This window comes from Sinocyclocheilus anshuiensis, unplaced genomic scaffold (assembly GCF_001515605.1).
Source record: "Sinocyclocheilus anshuiensis isolate Anshui unplaced genomic scaffold, SAMN03320099.WGS_v1.1 scaffold189, whole genome shotgun sequence".
Classification (NCBI taxonomy): domain Eukaryota; kingdom Metazoa; phylum Chordata; class Actinopteri; order Cypriniformes; family Cyprinidae; genus Sinocyclocheilus; species Sinocyclocheilus anshuiensis.
Window position 1 is genome coordinate 679,766 of NW_015540861.1, and position 19,597 is coordinate 699,362.

The window sequence follows — 19,597 nt, forward strand, 5'->3', positions numbered from 1 at the left end:
GAAAAGGGTATTCGATAAGACGCGTGCATTTCGATTCTGCTTAACGATTCCTGCGTTCGCATTTTAATGTGAAAAACGATTTAAGTACAGGAACGGAAAGACCTTGCACCCTGTTTACGTGCAGCGCATACGAAGCGCAAGCGCGAGCACAGAGAACAGAGGTCGCGGTACAGGTTCACGGTTTGTGTCCGTTCTCGAACCGTTCCGTGTATTTCCACTGTAGAAAAGGTTGTTCCGAGCCGAAACTGACTTCTTTCATATCGAATCGAATCGTGAAATTTGTGTCAAAACCCAGCCCTAATATGAATGCATCTCTGAGAGGAACTGACCGTCTCCAGAAATGCTTCGATGGCATTTTCTTTTCCTCTTACCTCCATATAATGCCCAAGGAAACACTATCACTGCTGTTTCATAAGCGCCACCTGCTGTCATTTTCATTCAGTCCGTCAGCTGTTTTTGTTTTGTGCAGGTGTCTTATGTAGCATAATTTCACAAATCAAAAGTTCTGTTTTTGCTTTAAATCTTGAAATTATACAATCTAATTAAAATCAAAAACAACTGCTCATGCTACATGTAGCATTACTGTCTGTTCAAAATAAATAAAAAAAATAAATTTCCCGTTGTACCAAACTCGTTTAAAATTAAAAACAACTGTTCATGCTACATGTAGCATTACTGTCTGTTTAAAAAAAACAAAAAAAAAAAAACATTTCCTGTTGTACCAAACTCGTATCGAACCGTGACCACAAAACCGAGGTACGTACTGAACCGTGACTTCTGTGAACCGTTACACCCCAAGACTGATCTACCTGCAGTCATCACATCCTCAATCTCTCTCGAGCAGCCTGTCTGTCAGTCGCCTACAATAGATGTAATTAGTCATTTCATGGCAAATCAAAGACAATTACAATCACACATCTGGTGGTCATCGAAAATATCCTGAAATCAATTTCATGATTTGTAAAAAAAAAAGAAAGAAAAACCCCGCAGTAGATGTTTCATGAGTTCTTACACAAGAGCAGCATTGTAAGAACACAGATGAGCATTGAACAGTCAATCAACTCCATCCAATCCAACTGTGCAGAGAGATGTCAGTTTAGACACTGAAGCTCGAGCCAAAAACAAGATTCTCCCAAAATCTCATTCTCAAGTTATGAAACTGTCAGTGAATGAAAGCTTTGTGCTGTGAGAGGGGGATTTATCAGCGTGTAGAACATGAGCACCAAATCTCTGCATCTCATTTTGATTCATGAAAACAAATTATTTCTACTTATCGAAGTCTTGTACTGCTTTCAGCCGTATTGAAGAAAGTTCTTCTTCATTAAACCACAACAGAGGAAAGTTATGACAAACAAAAGCTAATTTGTGTGTGAAAAATATTCCCAACAGCAGAGTTTTCTAGCAATTCAAAAGAATTTATGTTGTTTAATACCGGTAATAAGATTAAATTATAATTTCTTCTGTCACCTATTATAGAGTGAGCATAACATCACGATATATTACAACGTATATATCAACGTATATACAGCATCTCATTTTGATTCATGAAAGCAAATTATTTCTACTTATCGAAGTCTTGTACTGCTTTCAGCCGTATTGAAGAAAGTTCTTGTTCATTAAACCACAACAGAGGAAAGTTATGACAAACAAAAGCTAATTTGTGTGTGAAAAATATTCCCAACAGCAGAGTTTTCTAGCAATTCAAAAGAATTTATGTTGTTTAATACCGGTAATAAGATTAAATTATAATTTCTTCTGTCACCTATTATAGAGTGAGCATAACATCACGATATATTACAACGTATATATCAACGTATATACAATGTATTCCTGTGAAGACAAATCTGAATTTACATCAGAAACTTATTATCAATGTTGAAAACAGTTGTGCTGCTTAACATTTTTGTGAAAACTGTAATACTAATAATTAAAAGATCTATAAGTAGTATTAAGAGAAATAAATAATAGAAATATTTTGTAATATTTGAAATGTCTTTACTGTCACTTTTGTTAAATTTAATGCATTTAATGTGTGAATAAATGCATTTATTTATTTACAAACATATATAAGTGTGTGTGTGTGTGTGTGTGTGTGTATAGACAGACAGAGAGACAGACAGACAGATAGATAGATAGAAAATATCACACAGTGTGCACCAGGTTCAGTGAGAGTCACCTTTAGTAGCGACGACCTCCACCAGTAAGAGGCGCAGACTGCGTGAACGAGCGTCCCGTGCGGGTAGCAGACGCAGCATGAGCAGACGGGCGCAGCAGCGCAGGAAACGCAGCTCTTCATCGGGACTGCGCAGACACGGATGCAACGGAAACGGCCGTGGTACTTCCTCCAGCCTGGAGAGACAGAGACAGAGACAGAGAGACTATTGGATTCTATAGTATTCAAACCATCATGCCAATGAAACAATCTGAAAATTTAAATTGTAAGAGACAGAAATTAATATCTTGTTTTCTTTTCTTTTAATCCAATTATATTATATGAACACTATTTTTTCCCCTTTTTCTCACTTGGCAATATGTAACCATGGCAATAAAATACGTTGAAAATACTTTGATAATAATAGAATAGATAATAATAGATAATTGATAATAATAGAAATTGATATCTTGTTTTATTTTTAAACTCTAACTGTAATATAATTTAACAATAGTACATTATATTACATTACATTACATTATATTATATTATATGATATTATATTCCTTCTTCCTTGGCAATATGCAAAGCAATCATGACAATAAAGCATTTTGAAAAAGTAAAATTGCAAGAGATATTAATAAAATAAAAACAAATTAATATCTTGTTTTGTTTTATTTTTTAATTATAATTATATTTTTCTCCTTTCTTTCTTGACAATATGCAAAGCAACCATGCCAATAAAGCACTTTGAAAAATTTAAACCGAGATATTATTAGAAGAATAAATATATAAAAAATAGTTTTTAATTATAATATAATATATAATATCATATAATATCATATAATATCATATATAATAATTATACTATTTTCCTTGGCAATACACAAAGCAATCATGCCAATAAAGCACTCTGAAAATCAAAACTGTTATTTATAAAGTTATTTATTTATAATATTTTTATTTATTTTACTATTTCTTACTTAAGCATTCACACCAACAAAGCATTTAAAATTAAGACCATAAAATATGAAGGGGGAAATATTCCATAAATGGACAGAACAGGTGGAGGAAGACAGATGAGAGGCAGAAAAAGAGGGGCAACAGAAGATGCCTGTCCACTCAGCTAATGAGCTGTGCAGATCGATCACTGAGACACACACACACACAATGATGAAGACACGGTGAGCAGAGACGCTCATTACTGCATCCGCATCCAACACACTCACACAGAGAGAGAGTGTAAGCAAAAGGAATCACACAGAAAGACTGAAGACTAAACTGAGAAATATGAATCTCCAATATGTGTGTTTGTGATTATAAAGCAATCATTTGGCTTTCTTTCCACTGACAAATCAGTAATCAATGAATAAAATCAAGAGAGTGCTTGTGATCCAAAATGCTTGTGATTGAATTTCAACAAGCACAAAAGTTTTGCAAAGGTGCATTTGCTGTGTGCTGTTATCAGAGTAAAGATGAAAGAAAAGGCTTTCGCTCTGTCAATCCGGATAACAGCATTTGGGTGTTTTAAAGAAACCACATTAAACACTTTGTGTTTTTGGTGGAAGAAGTAAAACACTTAAAACATATACATCAGCATTCAGAAGCTTGTGGCTGGTAAGAATGTTTTTAAATGTTTTTGAAAGAAGTCTCTTATTCTCACCAAGGCTGATCAAAAATACAGTAAAAATGGTAACAATGTGAAATATTATTACAATTTAAAAGAACTATTTCCTATTTGAATAGATTTTAAAATGTAATTTATTCCTGTGATGCAAAGCTGAATTTTCAGCATCATTACTCCAGTCTTCAGTGTCACATGATCCTAATCATTCTAATATGCTGATTTGATGCTCAAGAAACATTTCTTAACAATAACAATAACAATCTTATCCTCCGTAACAGTGAACCACTAGTAGCGCTGTGTGTCTCACCTTGTGTTAGCAGCCTTAAGGTCACAGAAGTGCGTGTGGAGGGTCTTGACCATGTCGTTACAGACCAGGTTGACCACATCCACCTCAGACAGACGCATTCGCAGCTGTTTGGTCATTTCCCAAAAGTCCTCAGACAACATCTGATAGAGTTGGCCCTCATCTCGACTCAAGGGGACGTACCATGACAGAATATAGTCCCGATAGCTGTAGTCAAACACTGCAGGGAGAGAAACAGAGAGAATGTCACGATTAATACAGAAAACAATCGGTTTTACCAATATTTCAGAATCACCAGCATTTAGTAGAGAACCAGTGCATACTGTGCAGAATGCCTTATCCCACAATGCAATGCGACCACCATTTATGACATTTATTTCCAAGATCCTAACTGGATGTCACTCTCTCAGTTAAACATGCAATGTGGTCAAGTGATAATATAGCTGTTTAAAATGTTAAAAATACTACATACTACATTTCACATACTATTACAAAAATAAGTCGATGAGGCTAGCAGATGTCTTCGCTTCACAGCTTTTTATCTGCATGATAAAGCACACAACATCCCCGTCAACATCCTGCTGTCAACAGAGAACCAAAAATAATACAGTCATGAGCAAATCAAGCTAATCAGCAACACTGTATTTATTGGGTGTAAATGAAGAATCTGCTGTTTGTCTTGCCACTAGATAAATCAACAAATTCATATGGATGGATAGAAATAAAACTGTCATCATTTTGCACATTAGCATCAATTATTTACGCTAAATGCAAAAAAGAAAATAAAAGAAACGCAAACCACTCCTCAAACATACACACACACAACAGCAGGTGGCAGATGGCATGAATGTGATGGCACTAGCAATGACTGCAACGGTCCTCTAATGACGCTAAGATCCTTCCCCCACCACAACCACTCACACAGTCAAAACAAGCAGATCTGGAGCTGAATACGCTTCAGTGACACCCTTTGTGCAGCAGTTATTGAAAACTTGGTTTGCAGGCATTTTCCCTCCCGGCTGAGGCAGCACTATTTATAGCCACAGTGACCTCATAAAATGTGCTGACTTTCCCCAGCTGAGCGTCAGGAAGTGCCGCTGACACTGTTCTAGTGCTGTTTCCTTTAGGCATCTTCTGCTTATTAAGTGACACGACCCTCCTAAAATTCTGTCTCATTGTGACTGCAGGAAATAAACAAAGTATATTTATAGCACATTAAAAATAAACAAAAAATAATAAAAAATAATTGATATAGCAAAAAATATAATATAAATATATAATAATAATAATAATAAATATAAAAATGGTAAAAACTAAACCAAATAAAAACTTGTCAAAAAAGAAAAGAAAAAGAACCAGATAAAGCAACAAATACAGACTTCTGGATATAAAATGTCATAATTTTGCACATGATCATCAACAATTTATGCTAAATGCATGTATCAACAAAAATATTATTTTTATACAATTAAGTCAGAATAAATGGACTACAATGATTAACGAATATTAATATTTTTTTAATAATATAATATATTATTATATATTATATTATATTTATATATAATACATAATATTTACAAAATTAAAACTGAATAAAAATAAAATTGATAAAAAAATATATTAAAAAAATAAAAACAAAATAAATATGAAAACAAAAATATTAAAAGTAAAAACTAAATACAATTAAAAACTTGTCATTATGATGCTAGGATGTTCTATTATTTACTCACCAATGTGTTCTTTTCTATCCTGTTTGACTTTCTGACAGCAAACGAGAAATTGCCAATAATAGCCTGGTCAGTGTTTCGTGCAATAACAATGAACATGTACTAAAATATTAATTAAACCTTACTGACTTACCAAAACTACTGATTTTCAGTGAATAATGATTAAAAAGCTGTCTGTTTTTCACCGAACGTTATTAAAAGACTTGGAATATAACGCATGAGACATCTATGGTGCGATTTTCTCCTGATGGACAAAAACAAAACAGCCCAGACTTACATTTAAGGAAGGACCAGAGCCATACGCAAAATGTACAGCACAGACCTTTAAGACATAAAAATTATACAAGTTGTAAATCTTCCTCTGGTCATTCAATGAAAATTCCTCACAAATCTCAGCAGGTGACCTTTAAATGTCAGTATAACTTTCTCCCTCTACAGGAACTTCTCTGTTCTGGACTCAATAATAAGGTCTATCATTAGACTTCTACTGCAGTTTAGCTGATCATGGATTAAGCAACCATGAACGAAATCCCCAAAAAATAAAAAATGAAGGATGGCTGAATAATGGGAGTCGAGTCATTCAGGTTGTTTACAGGAAGCACAGTTTTGCTAAAAGCACCGGCTGAATACAAAACGAGAGAAAGTGTTTTGAATTATTTAAAGCTTGAATCATCATGGTCCAGAAAACCCCAAACTACCACACATATACTTCCACATGATCGCTTTTCTTTTTTGAATTTGGTCCATTTATCAGATTCTGACAACACAGATGAGTCAAACTGGATGCCAAACAACACTGCAAAAACAGATGTGTCAAAAACAACACACATGGTTGTGTTGACAGCATTCTGACACATGTTGTGTAGGATTTTAACACACAATGTGTAATAAAAAAAAAAATGCCTTTGGACAGATTGACACAATAAATGTGTTATCTCCTGGGCCGTCACTTTGTGTTTATGGAAATAAATACAATACATATATTTCATATGGCAGCACATAAAAAGCTCTAAAATGACTAAAAATCATTAATAAAATAAATATACAATATATACATCTCAATTTATTAAACTTAAAATATTAACGGCTATTTTTTTGTCGGCCAATCATGTCGTGCCTCTCGCATTTTTAAACTGCGGCGGATCCCGCTCTTTTCACTCTGGCTGGTCTGGTTTGAGGGGAATCACTATGCTGTCGGACTCAGATCTATCCGTAAGTTACAGCAGATACTCTTAAAAATGCATAGTGCTGCAAAAATCGACCATGGAAATAGTTAGCTACCAAACATTGTTAATTAGTTGGAAAGTGGCGACGTGCACTCGTGAAAAGTGTAAGCGAGGCAGAGCTCATAACTGGAAAAAAAAAGAAGAGACGCTGAAACAGGAAAACATGACCAAACAAGTTGTCTAGCACACCAGATCATTTTATAAACACCTAAAAGAGGATTATAAGTGAACAATTTAACGTGGAGCGTTTGCTTCGCTGCATCAGGTGCGTTCACAGTGCTTGTGCTGTTTGATGCGGGTGACACGGCGTGAATGTTCTTTCTTCTCTTCGCATTACTCTACAGTATGAGTAACACTGAGCCTTATTTTCAAGAATTTGCGGATGTTGACAGAAGTGAAGAATTTTGACCGATTTCAAGTCTTCACCTCAAGCACAGGAGCCCTAACGTTACACCAAACGAATGCTGGAGAGGTAATCCAGGTATTTTGTTTTTGTTCTCATCCCTCTTCAAAGCAAAGCAGCAGTGTTAAGTTACCTGAGGAAAACAGGATCATTTAAAGTCCAGGAGACTGCTTGTCAAAGTTTGTGTCATGCTAATTAGTTGGAAAGTGGCGACGTGCACTGAGCAGTATGCCGTTAGTGAAAAGTGTAAGCGAGGCTGAGCGCATAACTGGAAAAAAGAAGAGACGCTGAAACAGGAAAACATGACCAAACAAACTTTACCCATTTACGCCACTTTCCAACTAAACATTGCTTGTTTTTGTCACTACTTTCACATCTTTGCAGGGTCGGATTAAAGGAAAAGGAGATGGATTTGTTAGTAATGTGTAATTAATGTCAAAAACAGCCAAATGTGTTTTTTTACTCTGAAAGAACATTTTGGTTGTTGCATTCCTTGACTGTTGTCAGTTGGCCTTTACATTTCTCATGATAAACTAACTTACAGTTTACTACATCATCTGACTCTTTGATAGATAGAAATTAATTAAAAGGTATATTGTTGAGATCAATACTTTGTTCTTCAATTCTTTGTATCTTTTATTAAATCAGCAGTGGAGATGAACATCAGGCATAGGTCGTGGATATCGAAGGGGACTTCTACAATCTTTGAGTACCCATGCTTCTTGAATATGCCAAGTGTGGTAGGTCTCATTGCAGTTCAGTCTTTACTTATTTTCTTCCGTTACTTAAAGAGATAGTTCAACCAAAAATGAAAATTCTGTCATCATTTACTTTGTTCTCTACCCTGACAACATTTTTGACAAATTAAATTGCTAACATTTTTACATCTGTCTGTTTTATTTCAATTTTGTAGAATTACAAATTGATGGCAATGCTTATTATTTTTGTCATATTAACACATTAATTAGCAGTTTCTGATCATTTTCAGTTACACACAAATGTGTTTAAATGACACGTTGTGTGTTAAATTACATTACACAGTAGATGTGTGATCCATCTTAACACACAAATTGTGTTAAATTTGACACAACATGTGTTGTCCCTGAGCACACTCACCACATGTGTTAAAATTCTGCACAACATGTGTCATTTTTAACACATCTCTTTTTGCAGTGTTCATTCAACCGATTCTTTATGGCGTGTGACATTGGTGCTGATGGGATTTCGTCATCAGTGTGTAAAAACACCCAGCAGGGAGTCTGATAACAACATTTGCGCTGCAGATGTATTCAAAACCGTCCATTACCACCAAAACATACTTGAAAGACTGTATGATTTCACATATCCAACACATCTAACACCGATATGGGTTAAACATGAAATTGCATACCACTCTTACTGTTTTTGCAGTATATAGTATGTACAGGATGTAAATATTATGCAAATTCTATGAATGCATGGAATAATCACTCATTTATTTGATTAATAGGCCAAAATGTAACATTTTTGCTTAAAATAAATAAATAATCTGAATTAAACATGCAATGTCACATGACAACAATATAGCAAAATATTGTCTGAAATGAATAAAGTTGCATAATGCAGTCTGTTTTATATACTATTTTTCAAAAATAAAAGGCAGTATGCACGGTGCAGTATACTAGCATCAGTGTTATTTTAGTATCATTGAGATACTTGTATAATGTTTTTTAATAATGTGGGTTTTTTATGTCTTTGAATGTTTTTATATGTTATATTTTCCATTTTCATTTTCATTTTAGTAAAAATGTTGGTATTTCTGTTCTGTGTTTTTGTCACTTTTATTAATGTTTAAATAGTTATTTATATATATATTAAATAATGTAAATAATTAATTTAATTTTGTAACCTTTATTTTTATAAAATATTTATAATTTTATATGGTTTCCAATAAATTACAGAAAAAAAATCTGACCATTTTTCTGATCATAAATGTATATATTACTATTAATATCAACATAATGTCATAATGATTGTGCTTATTATTTTCAAGCAATAAACAATAAAAAATAAAATAAAATAATATATTACTACTATCATCATTATCGTATTATCATCATTAAATATTAAACATTTTCATAATTATCTGATAATTATATATATATATATATATATATATATATATATGAAATTTTATATTTATATACTTAAAAAGTACTCAAAAAATGTTATTATGGTTTTAGTTAACTATAATAGCCCTGACTAGTATTCCATTCCAGTCACTGTCACAGTACCTTCTCTGTCCATGACCCGCTCAATAGCAAAAAAATACATATAGGAATTAGTCATTAAAGTCTTCCATTCTCTATCTCTGGCCCATCAGGCTGGTCTACAGCAAGTGTGCATCATGAAAAACATCATCATCAGTGACACCTGATCCTGGGTCAGTAATGCAGTTACGCAGCTAATGGTCCAGGTGCATTTGTCATGCAGAGAAACCTGATCAGAGGACGATATTAGTTATGGAACATCAACTTTGTGTGAACACTCAGATCACCTTAGAAACTGCTTAGCAACACGCTAGCAACCAAGAACAACTTAAAAAATGCATAGCGACACTTAAAAACTGTCAGAACTTGAAGGTGGGTTCTTTTGATCTGGACTAGTATACAATCACCCAGCAACCACCCAGACCACCCTAGAAACCTTAGAAACCATCTAGCAACGTCCTAGCAACAACATAGAACACTCTGGCAACTGCAGAATAATACACTTGAAACCTCTTAGAACTTGAGGGTGAGCTCTTTTCATTTGGACTAATATGCAGTCATCTAGCAACCACCCAGAACACCCTAGAATCCTTACAAGCTACCTAGTAACACCCTAGCAACCACCTAGAATACCCTAGCAACTGCACAGCAACACACTTAAAACCTCTCAGAACTTGAAGATGGTTTTTTTTTTTTTACTTGGACTAGAGTGTAATCACCTAGCAACCACCTAGAACAGCCTAGAAACCTTAGAAATCGGTTAGTCTTGACTGGCATTGCTCCGATTCGGCTTGCGCGCTCCTTGCCTCTGCTAAAAAGTGTTAATCAGAGTAATCACTGCGAGAGACTCGAGAATGGAGGAGCTGTTCAGGACTTCAAGTGCAGGTCAGTTTCAAAAGTAATTATATACAGAAGGTGTTTCTGTTCAGGTAGCCATAAATACTTGAAGTAAATACAGCAAGTGACTCTTTAAAAATAAGAAAAGCAAAATGCTGTAATGTAATATGAAGCGTCATAGCACATTTCACAGCACTTTTGTAATCTAATTTATCAGATGAAGTATGCACTCTGAGAGCTTTCAGAACGCAGCACAAAAAGCATTGTAGAGATATAAAAAGACACTGGCAAATATTGGATGCATATAAATAACATGAAATCACCTACAAAACAGTTTAAAATCAAACAAAATGTCTTAAACACAACAAAAACAGCACAGTTTGTGTGAGGGTTATATAAAAATAGAAAAATATCATTAGCTCAGTATATAAACAAAAGAAGTCAATGGAAGGTTTCCAACATAATAGAAAAAAAACGTGTGTGTGTTTGTGTACTGAGGTCAAAGATATGTTTGATGGATGCAGTTAGTGCTATAATGTCATTCCACCCACACACTCCAACAGAGAGTGAGAGACAGATAAGACAGGAAAAAACTGCACTGTCAGAGAGAGCAATTGTTTTCTCAAGCCTTTCCAAAATTAAAACAGCAACACTACAGACAATGAGAGAGAGATATTATAACCAGGGCTTAATTTGTGCTGGAACGAGCCGGATCCGCACCCTCCGAAATCCGATCTGGCACCTCATTTTGGCGGATCCCCCTCCTCACGTGCCAATGAAAGACGTTCGTGCTGACCTATAGCGTGCATATATTTCATGAAAAATCTTATATTATGAGTGCGCTTGCTGCACATCTACATTTGAAATAACAAACTTCAGCGCGCAAAAGAGGCGACATGTGAACGGCTGCTCACATGAGGCTGTTCACACAAGACCGAATGCACGGATCCATACTGTTACACATGCGTTTTCTTTCTTAACTGTTCACATTTAGGAACCTACTGTGCTAAAGAGGATACTCGCCAGGACGGCCATTTAGATCACTTAAGCTCAACAAACCACGAAAAATAACTCTTATATAATACTCGCGAGGCGGCTTTATACGTGCGCACTTTGGATGTGACTGTGTGAGCGCACAGAATACATGCAGCCTCTGGAGTGCGCGAGTACCAAATGGCTTAAAATACTTAAAAAGGTGTGCAAATTATACATTTTTGTGACAATGCAACAATGACCCAATTAGTCAAGTGACAGTTCTTTCAGCTGTCCCGAAATGCGAGTGAAAGTCTTGTTCGCAGCGTGCAGCAGCTCGTTGATGCGCTGATGTGAGTTCATGGTTTCAAACGCTGGTTTCAAATGACTGATTTAATCTTATAGTTTGTGTGGATTTATTTGCTCATCTAACCTACATGCTATATTGAATAAATGCAGGAATTTCCCTCATTATAAAGTTTAAAGCTGCGGGAATGTGTAAAACTATGCGATATAGCTACACACAATCCCCCACCGACATTTAGGACCTGATTAAATAACTCTATTATACAGAGATTTGTAAAATAAAATTCCACAATTTTTTCAAAACTTTTTCAAGCCTGTAAATTGCTGTTTCCAGGTTATTCAGGACCACACGGACCCTAAAAGCAACTGATGCACGTTTTTAATCACTTAAACTTGTCCACGAATGTGATTGCGCGAATGCTCCGTTACCTTTCCCTCCTGTAATCACGTGCCGGATCCGTTACCCCGCTTTGTTCCGGGATAGGCATGGGCCGATTACCAGTTTCAAGGTATACCGCGATTTGAAATGTCACGGTTTCAAAACCGCTAATATTTTCCGTTATACCGTTCCTGCGGTATGTGCTATTTTTCATGTCTCCTCAAAGACTGAAAGTGTAGGAATCCCTCAGTGCAGTGTAGAGAGTAACACGACCCTCCTCCTCCTGTTGGTGCGAGCGAGCGGTCAGTCACGTGTGTGTAGGACAGCCGAAGGTCAAGGAGCTTCCTCCAAAACTTATGTGATCAGCAACCGGCCGTTTATTGTTTTATTGCAGCCGATCTCTGTTCTGGACTTGCACAAACTGCGTTGCAATGCATATCATTTTCCAAATGTCATTAGCTGTAACAACAATACCGTGATACCGTGAAACCATGATATTTTTGCTTAAGGTTATCATACCGTCAAAATCTCATACCGGCCCATGCCTATTCCGGGACCTCGCAATTTACAAATTAAGCACTGATTATAACCCTTCTGACCCACGACTGTCCAAATAATGGCGGCTGGCAACCTGGAGTGGTCAAAAGAGCTGTTCCTATTTTTATTTTCAATATATATAGTGGCCACAGTATCTGGGCATTCAAGTCACACTTACAAATATTTGATTGTGAATGTCACTGCATTAGATAATATTTATTATTATTGTTGTTTTTATTATTATTATTATTATTCTAATATTGAAAGCATATTGATTTTTAAGGTGTACTTTATTTAAAAGATAGATAGCACAAGAACACGTCAATGAACAGTTCACCCAAAAATGAAAATTTGCTAGAAACACACGTTTGTTTTTCTATTATGGTGGGAACTTTCCTTTGACTTCTATTGTTCACGTACTGAGTTTCTTACAAACACGCAGCTTTTCACTTCACAAGATGTAAATTGATGGACTGGAGTCGTGTGGATTACTGTGATGTTTTTATCAGCTGTTTGGACTCTCATTCTGACGGCACCCATTCACCGCAGAGGATCCATTGGTGAGAAGTGATGTAATGCTACATTTCTTCAAATCTGTTCCCATGATGAAACAAACTCATCTGCATCTTAGGTGGCCTGAGGGTGAGTAAATTTGTAGCAAATTTTCATTTTTGGGTGAATATTCTGAACTGACTTTACACTGTATTGTATATCCACTTAAAAATGACCAAAGCACCAGCTGATTAAATGTCATTGAGCAAAAATTATGACAAAAAGTTATGAAAGAAAAAAATATTTTTCAGCATTTGAATACAGATATAGAGACTTTATTTTATAACTTAATATCTAATGCAATGACATTCAGACATTCTGAGTCCATAATCTGCCTACTTTTGAGACTGCTGCTGTAGGAGACCCCAGCTGCTTTCTGAAACTGTTCTGTGATCTGCTCCTGAACTCTAAAGCTCTGTGATTTACCAAAGAAATCCAGCCAGTCTGAGCGCTGGAACACAAAGGTGGTCTTGTGACTGACAGAGATCAAAGGTGAAAATACATCTGACGCTGTTGTGTGCTAAGCTGATGGATTTCACATGTTCAATATTCACCTCTAAACAATAACAGAGCATTTAAAGGGATAGTTCACCCAAAAATAAAAACAGCCATCATTTACTCATTCTGATGTCAAATCTTTTTTCCATGAAACACAAAAGGAGATATTTTGTATGGAAAGGAACACCATAAACAATGAAAGCACATGGCGACTACATAGTGCTCAAAAACCTTGTGCACTTAATTCCAAATCTTCTGCTGTTATATAACAGCTTTGTGACAGGAACAGACTGAAATAGTGTTATAAACTATAAAAACCTTACCCTCCACAGCAGCTCCCAAATCTCATTCAAACCTCAATTTTTAAACCTGGTATGTCATGTTCAGTTAAGATATATTTTACATTTAATAACACAAGACATTATAAAAACACAGGAATTAACTCTATAAAGCCTACTGTTTCATATTCGATACACAATTATCTAAGGCCTCTAAATAATCAACATGATCAAAACTTTGCTAAAAATAAACCTGTTGAACACAATCTACTACATGCCTTCTGTGTTTTGATCATAAAACTAAGCTTTTAAATATGATCTTACAAAGACATATTATTTGGAGAAATAGAGTGACGACTGATATTTATATAATTTTATGTAAATAGTCTGCTATACTGTTATAAATATCTCATTGATTTACATTACAAGCTGTCAGAATTTCATCTTACTTGTGCTTGTAAATATCAGCATCTGCACCAAACGGTGTATTCAGTTTGGGCCTCAACATTTTTTAAATCTTTTCCTCCTCGAGTATGAGCTTCATATTCTCATATCTCTTTCTGGTACATGAGCTATACATAAGCCATAATAGCCACCAAAAAACACATCTGTAAACTTTTTTTAAGATTTTCTTTATATATATATATATATTTTGTCTAAAGTTTTAATGAACAGCTCTACTTCAAAATATGAGGTTTTCTGTCTATTATTTCATATGTCAGGCATATGTCAGACATATGTTAAATTTAACATGTTTGAAATAGCTGAAAACAGGACAACAAAGAGACACAAATGAGATTTGAGAGCTGCGCAGGAGGGCAAATAAAACCTATCCCATTGCCTTCAGTGAGTTTGGAGTTTCAAGGTACTTTTTTCCTCTCATTTTTGGAGCTTGATTTTATGGATTAGAAAAGATCAGCTGAACATTCTTCAAAACATCTCTATTTGTGTTCTACAAAAGAAAGACAGCTGGACTCCCAAAGCTTTTGATATTCTTCATATTCTGTGCGGTGATTTGTTTGCAGGAGTAACAGAAATTCACTTTTAAAATTCACTTTTAAAGTGATTCAAGTTTAAACTGATTTTTTTCTTTATAAGGCCATTTTTTCTAACCTAATTAAATGTATGCATCATTTTTTTGTGTCAAATTCTTAAATTGAATCAATAAATTTAAATAGTAAGACACTATACCAATATGTTACCAATCAAATTAAATCAGTATCAACAAAATGTGTGTTTGCAGTGCAGAGGTGGCACAGCATCTGCATCTGAAGTGGCATTTAGATGCATTTACAAAGACTGTTTAAAGGTGCAGTAAGCGATTTCTGAGAAAAGCTGTTGAAAGTGGATCAGACCGAGCACCAAAACACACTTGTAGCCAATCACCAGTAAGGGGCGTGTCCATTAGTGATGGGGGAGGTGCCTGTGTTGAATAGAATGTTCAGAAATTTGGGGGCGGAGGCAAGATAGGGGTGTGATTCTTTTGGGTAGGGGCATGATTGTTTTGGTGATTTCAAATATCAACAGCATTTCTCAGAAATCGCTTACTGCACCTTTAATGCAGGAAATTAATGCATTTAACCTGCAGTTACAAATTCATAAATAATGTTTTGATGATTTACAAACAAAACGTTCAATAGTGATATTTGAAATTATTTTGAGAAAAAAAAAGGGAAAAAATACTTTAAATATAAACCTAAAATCGCCAGTAGGTTGCGGCAAATCTATGCATAAGTGAGTCATTGAGTCATTCATTCAACTGATTCGTTCAATGCCTGATTGATTCAGTAACGAAACACGGTTGTGTGTTGCTCAGAGACACAAAACAGTTCTGCTGTGGCTTTGTTTGAAACTATTTTCCTTGACGAAATAGAGCAAAAACAGGAACTTGAGTCTAAAAGTCAATTAATATTAATTTCTTGTTTATTGGACTGTTTTATAAAATCAACATCACATTTGTAATCATACTGATATTTGGAGAAAAAAAAACTGTACTCTTTGTATGATATTAACTATATCAGACGATATAAATATAAAATACATATAAAAGTCATACGAGGCATATTTGCCCCCTTATCTTGAATTTTGGGGGAATTCTAAATGTATTTTAATAGACTCATGAACTCATGCAGTGAAAGCGTGAACTCTAAATGTGCTCGTGCAGTAGTCTAACCTGCATCATGTAGTGTATGCATGCACTCTCTGAGTGTGTCCATGTTTGGTTTTTGCGATATACTTGATAATCTCAAATTGCTTATTGTTTAAACAACAATTAAGATATTATCATTGATGATATATATCACACATGTCCTAGAGTTTCAAACAGGGAAGAAAGCAGGCAAAGATTTCATCATCAGCCAAGACAAACACTTTTGTGTTTTTCAGTGTAGCATCATTGCGACAGAGGAGACTGACGGATCCCATCATCCCTCTCTCTCTTTGGCAAGCTGACACACTTCACACCCTCTTTGGCCTATTCAAATGATCGCCATGAATGAAAGATTTTAACATGAAACATGTACCTTCAGAGAGCGGAGCTACAGATGGCGGATCTGTAAGACGCTTCGGTCAGTAACAAATGATTTTCCTCACCATCAGAACAACCAGACAGGAATTTCACAGCAATCACTGATCAAACAAGTACTAGTTATGAGTCACACCATAGATGCTCATAGGGTGCCGATTTCACTGGATAACTATTTCCTGTTTACTCACTGATGTCACAGGCTAACACACTGTATTCACAAATCAAAAAATAACAGTTCAAAGGGTAAAAACAGAATGGTTTTAGTCCACTAGAACCAGTCGGGGTCTCCATGCATCCTGCTAGCAGGACTACTCACCTTCTTTAAGGGCTTTATCCACATTGAGAGACACCACAACCCTCCTGGTCTGGGCTGAATCCAGCAGAGGTACACAGAACCGGCCCTACGGAGTGAGGAAGACAATCATTAAACAATAAATCACTCATGACAACTTAACACAACACTCATTATGTAGAAAAGCAATTAAAAGACCCAGCTGAGGGACATTTTTTGCACCAGTTACAAGGGTTACAAGTCCTGCATTGATCCTACGCGGAATATATAGTACAAGTCTATTCTGGATCCAAAAGCAGTACTATTATCAGGTTGAGATTAACAACACAATCACAACAAAAAGCAACATAATACCAAAAGAACCAGGCAATAAAGTCTGGCTGATTTGTAAAAACTGGAATTGTCTATGTATATGCCAATAAATTGCGTGATTTTTACTTTTGTGTATATTGATAGTCCAATATTTACCTTCTTGTTTTGTTTACAGTGTGAGTGAATCTCACTAAACCTGGCTATTTGTGTCATTTTATAAATATTTTCACTTAAATTAAATATACATATATTTAATATTAAATATATATTAAAGATTTTGTATTTCTTTTTTAATTTATTATATTTAAATTTACCTCAAAATCATAAGAAAAATAAGCTTGTCTGTGCAGAGATGGATGAAGAAGAAAAATAAGTTTTATTTATATAGTGCCTTTCCATAGCTCAAGGTCACTTTACCTTAGGAGTAATACGTGTATAGGACGGATGGAGACAATATAATAATAATATTTAATATAATTTAAAGTTAAATACATAAATGTGATATTTTATTTATTTTTTAATTTATTATATTTAAATTTACCTCAAAATCATAAGAAAAATAAGCTTGTCTGTGCAGAGATGGATGGATGGATGGATGGAGACAATATAATAATAACAATATTTAATATAATTTAAAGTTAAATGCATAAATGTGATATTTTATTTATTGTTTTATATATATATATATATATATATATATATATATATTGTATATATATATATTTTTTTTTTTTACTGAATCCTTCTTCAGAAGTACATTGCATTTGTGATCATATTTTCAAATATTCAAATTTTCAGTCCACCAATAACACTATGGAAACCAGCAATATAGTAATGCCCACTTTGACCAATACAGCAACCAGCAGAAATTTAATTGACTAAAAATGAAATTACTTTGAGATGTAAACAAAAGATCTAAAATCATAAGGTAAATAAATATAATAAGATAAAAAGAATATAAATGTACATATAAATATAAAATACTATAGATAGATAGATAGATAGATCTATTAATCGATTGCTATCTAGATGTCAGTCTATCTGTCTGTCTACCCATCATCCATCCATGCAGCTTCCTATAGAAGCATGCCATCAGACAGTCATATTCTTTGAAACAATCACAGTGACAGTGCAAATTATTGTTTGAGTGTATTTGTGTAGATGTTGCCTTACCATTAACTTATTGAATAAATCCACGAGCTTCGATGACTCTCTCCTAGTGGTGTCAAATCTGCTGATCTTCAGGGGGCTTCTCTTCACCAGCAGCCCAAGACACCCCAGCATGAAACAGAACAACGCGAAGGACATATAAATAAAGAGTTTGAGGAAAAACGAGGTGAGAGTGAGTCCTCCAGAGCCGAGCTGGACGACCAGCACCGCCGCCGCGATGCCGAGGACCAGAGACGGGTAGACGGCGCTGCTGGGCATGAGGACATCCGACCTGCTGGTGATGATGCTGCGGCTTCGGCCATCAGGATGCATGCTGCTGCTGCTGGAAATGACATGTCCTCACGTGCGCACAACTCAAGCTCACAGCCCAGATTTCACTCATCACAATGTGTGCGTTGAATTCATAGGGGGGACACAGATGAGCCGGGCTTCTGAGCCACTTTATACAAGAAATGCACATGCAACTGTTGCATCCGAGCAGTTCAATGACAACAGAGCACTTGAGATGATGATCAGCCAGATAACCTGACTGGCTCTAGGACAGCTTAAATGGCTGCTAATTCAAATCCTCCGCAAATGCATAAGGAACATCAAGTGCACTCAAAGCACGTCAAGTTAAAGAAAACAAACCAAATGTCCACGTAAGCTCATCCAAATATATCAAAACATCTCGAAACGCGTTCAGGTCCATTGACGCCAATACAAACAACGGAGACGCATCACGCGATGATTTCAATTTTAAGCCTCAGACGCGAAACTAAGATGTAAATACTAAGTGTTCACTCCCAGGTATGTTCATTATCCACCGCAACTGATCCAAAATGTGACGAAAAAATGAAACGTATTATCAATCCGTCGCGGTGACAAGCGCTCTCAGTTCTGCTGAGATCCCCAGCTGTCTTTCGAGTGGCGAAGTTGCGAGTTCTACTATTGAAAAGGGATTGAATATGAATATTAACTACGCAACGTGACGTTTGCTCAATAGCCCAGATTGATTGGCCGAAAGGTAGACGTTGGCGCGTATGCGGTAGTCGGCTAGCGAATGAGCGAATGAGACTCGCCTCATGAATAATAATTGCTCACTTGACTAGAAGCTAGAGGAAGGTTACCAAGCAACGTCAGCATTATCTGATTAATATTCATAAGTCAAGTCTTTGTCGTAGTAGGAAAAGCTACACAGCGACTATGGAGCCTCGAGTAGGCCATTCATCACACACACACACACACACACACACACACACACATGCAG

At 35.6% G+C, this 19,597-nt stretch overlaps 1 protein-coding gene across 1 annotated transcript in view; it reads right to left on the bottom strand.

Annotated features, from left to right (window-relative positions):
- The window catches only part of LOC107688014 (sorting nexin-25), a 67,345-nt gene extending 48,089 nt beyond the window's left edge, over positions 1 to 19,256 (bottom strand). Inside the window, exons 1-4 of the mRNA XM_016485557.1 lie at positions 18,352 to 19,256; positions 16,891 to 16,975; positions 4,087 to 4,303; positions 2,177 to 2,349 (exon numbers count right to left, since the gene is read on the bottom strand). Coding sequence (XP_016341043.1) covers positions 2,177 to 2,349; positions 4,087 to 4,303; positions 16,891 to 16,975; positions 18,352 to 18,660 — 784 coding nt within the window. The 5' untranslated portion in view covers positions 18,661 to 19,256. The remainder of the gene's footprint in view (positions 1 to 2,176; positions 2,350 to 4,086; positions 4,304 to 16,890; positions 16,976 to 18,351) is intronic.
- Positions 19,257 to 19,597: the final 341 nt, after the last annotated feature.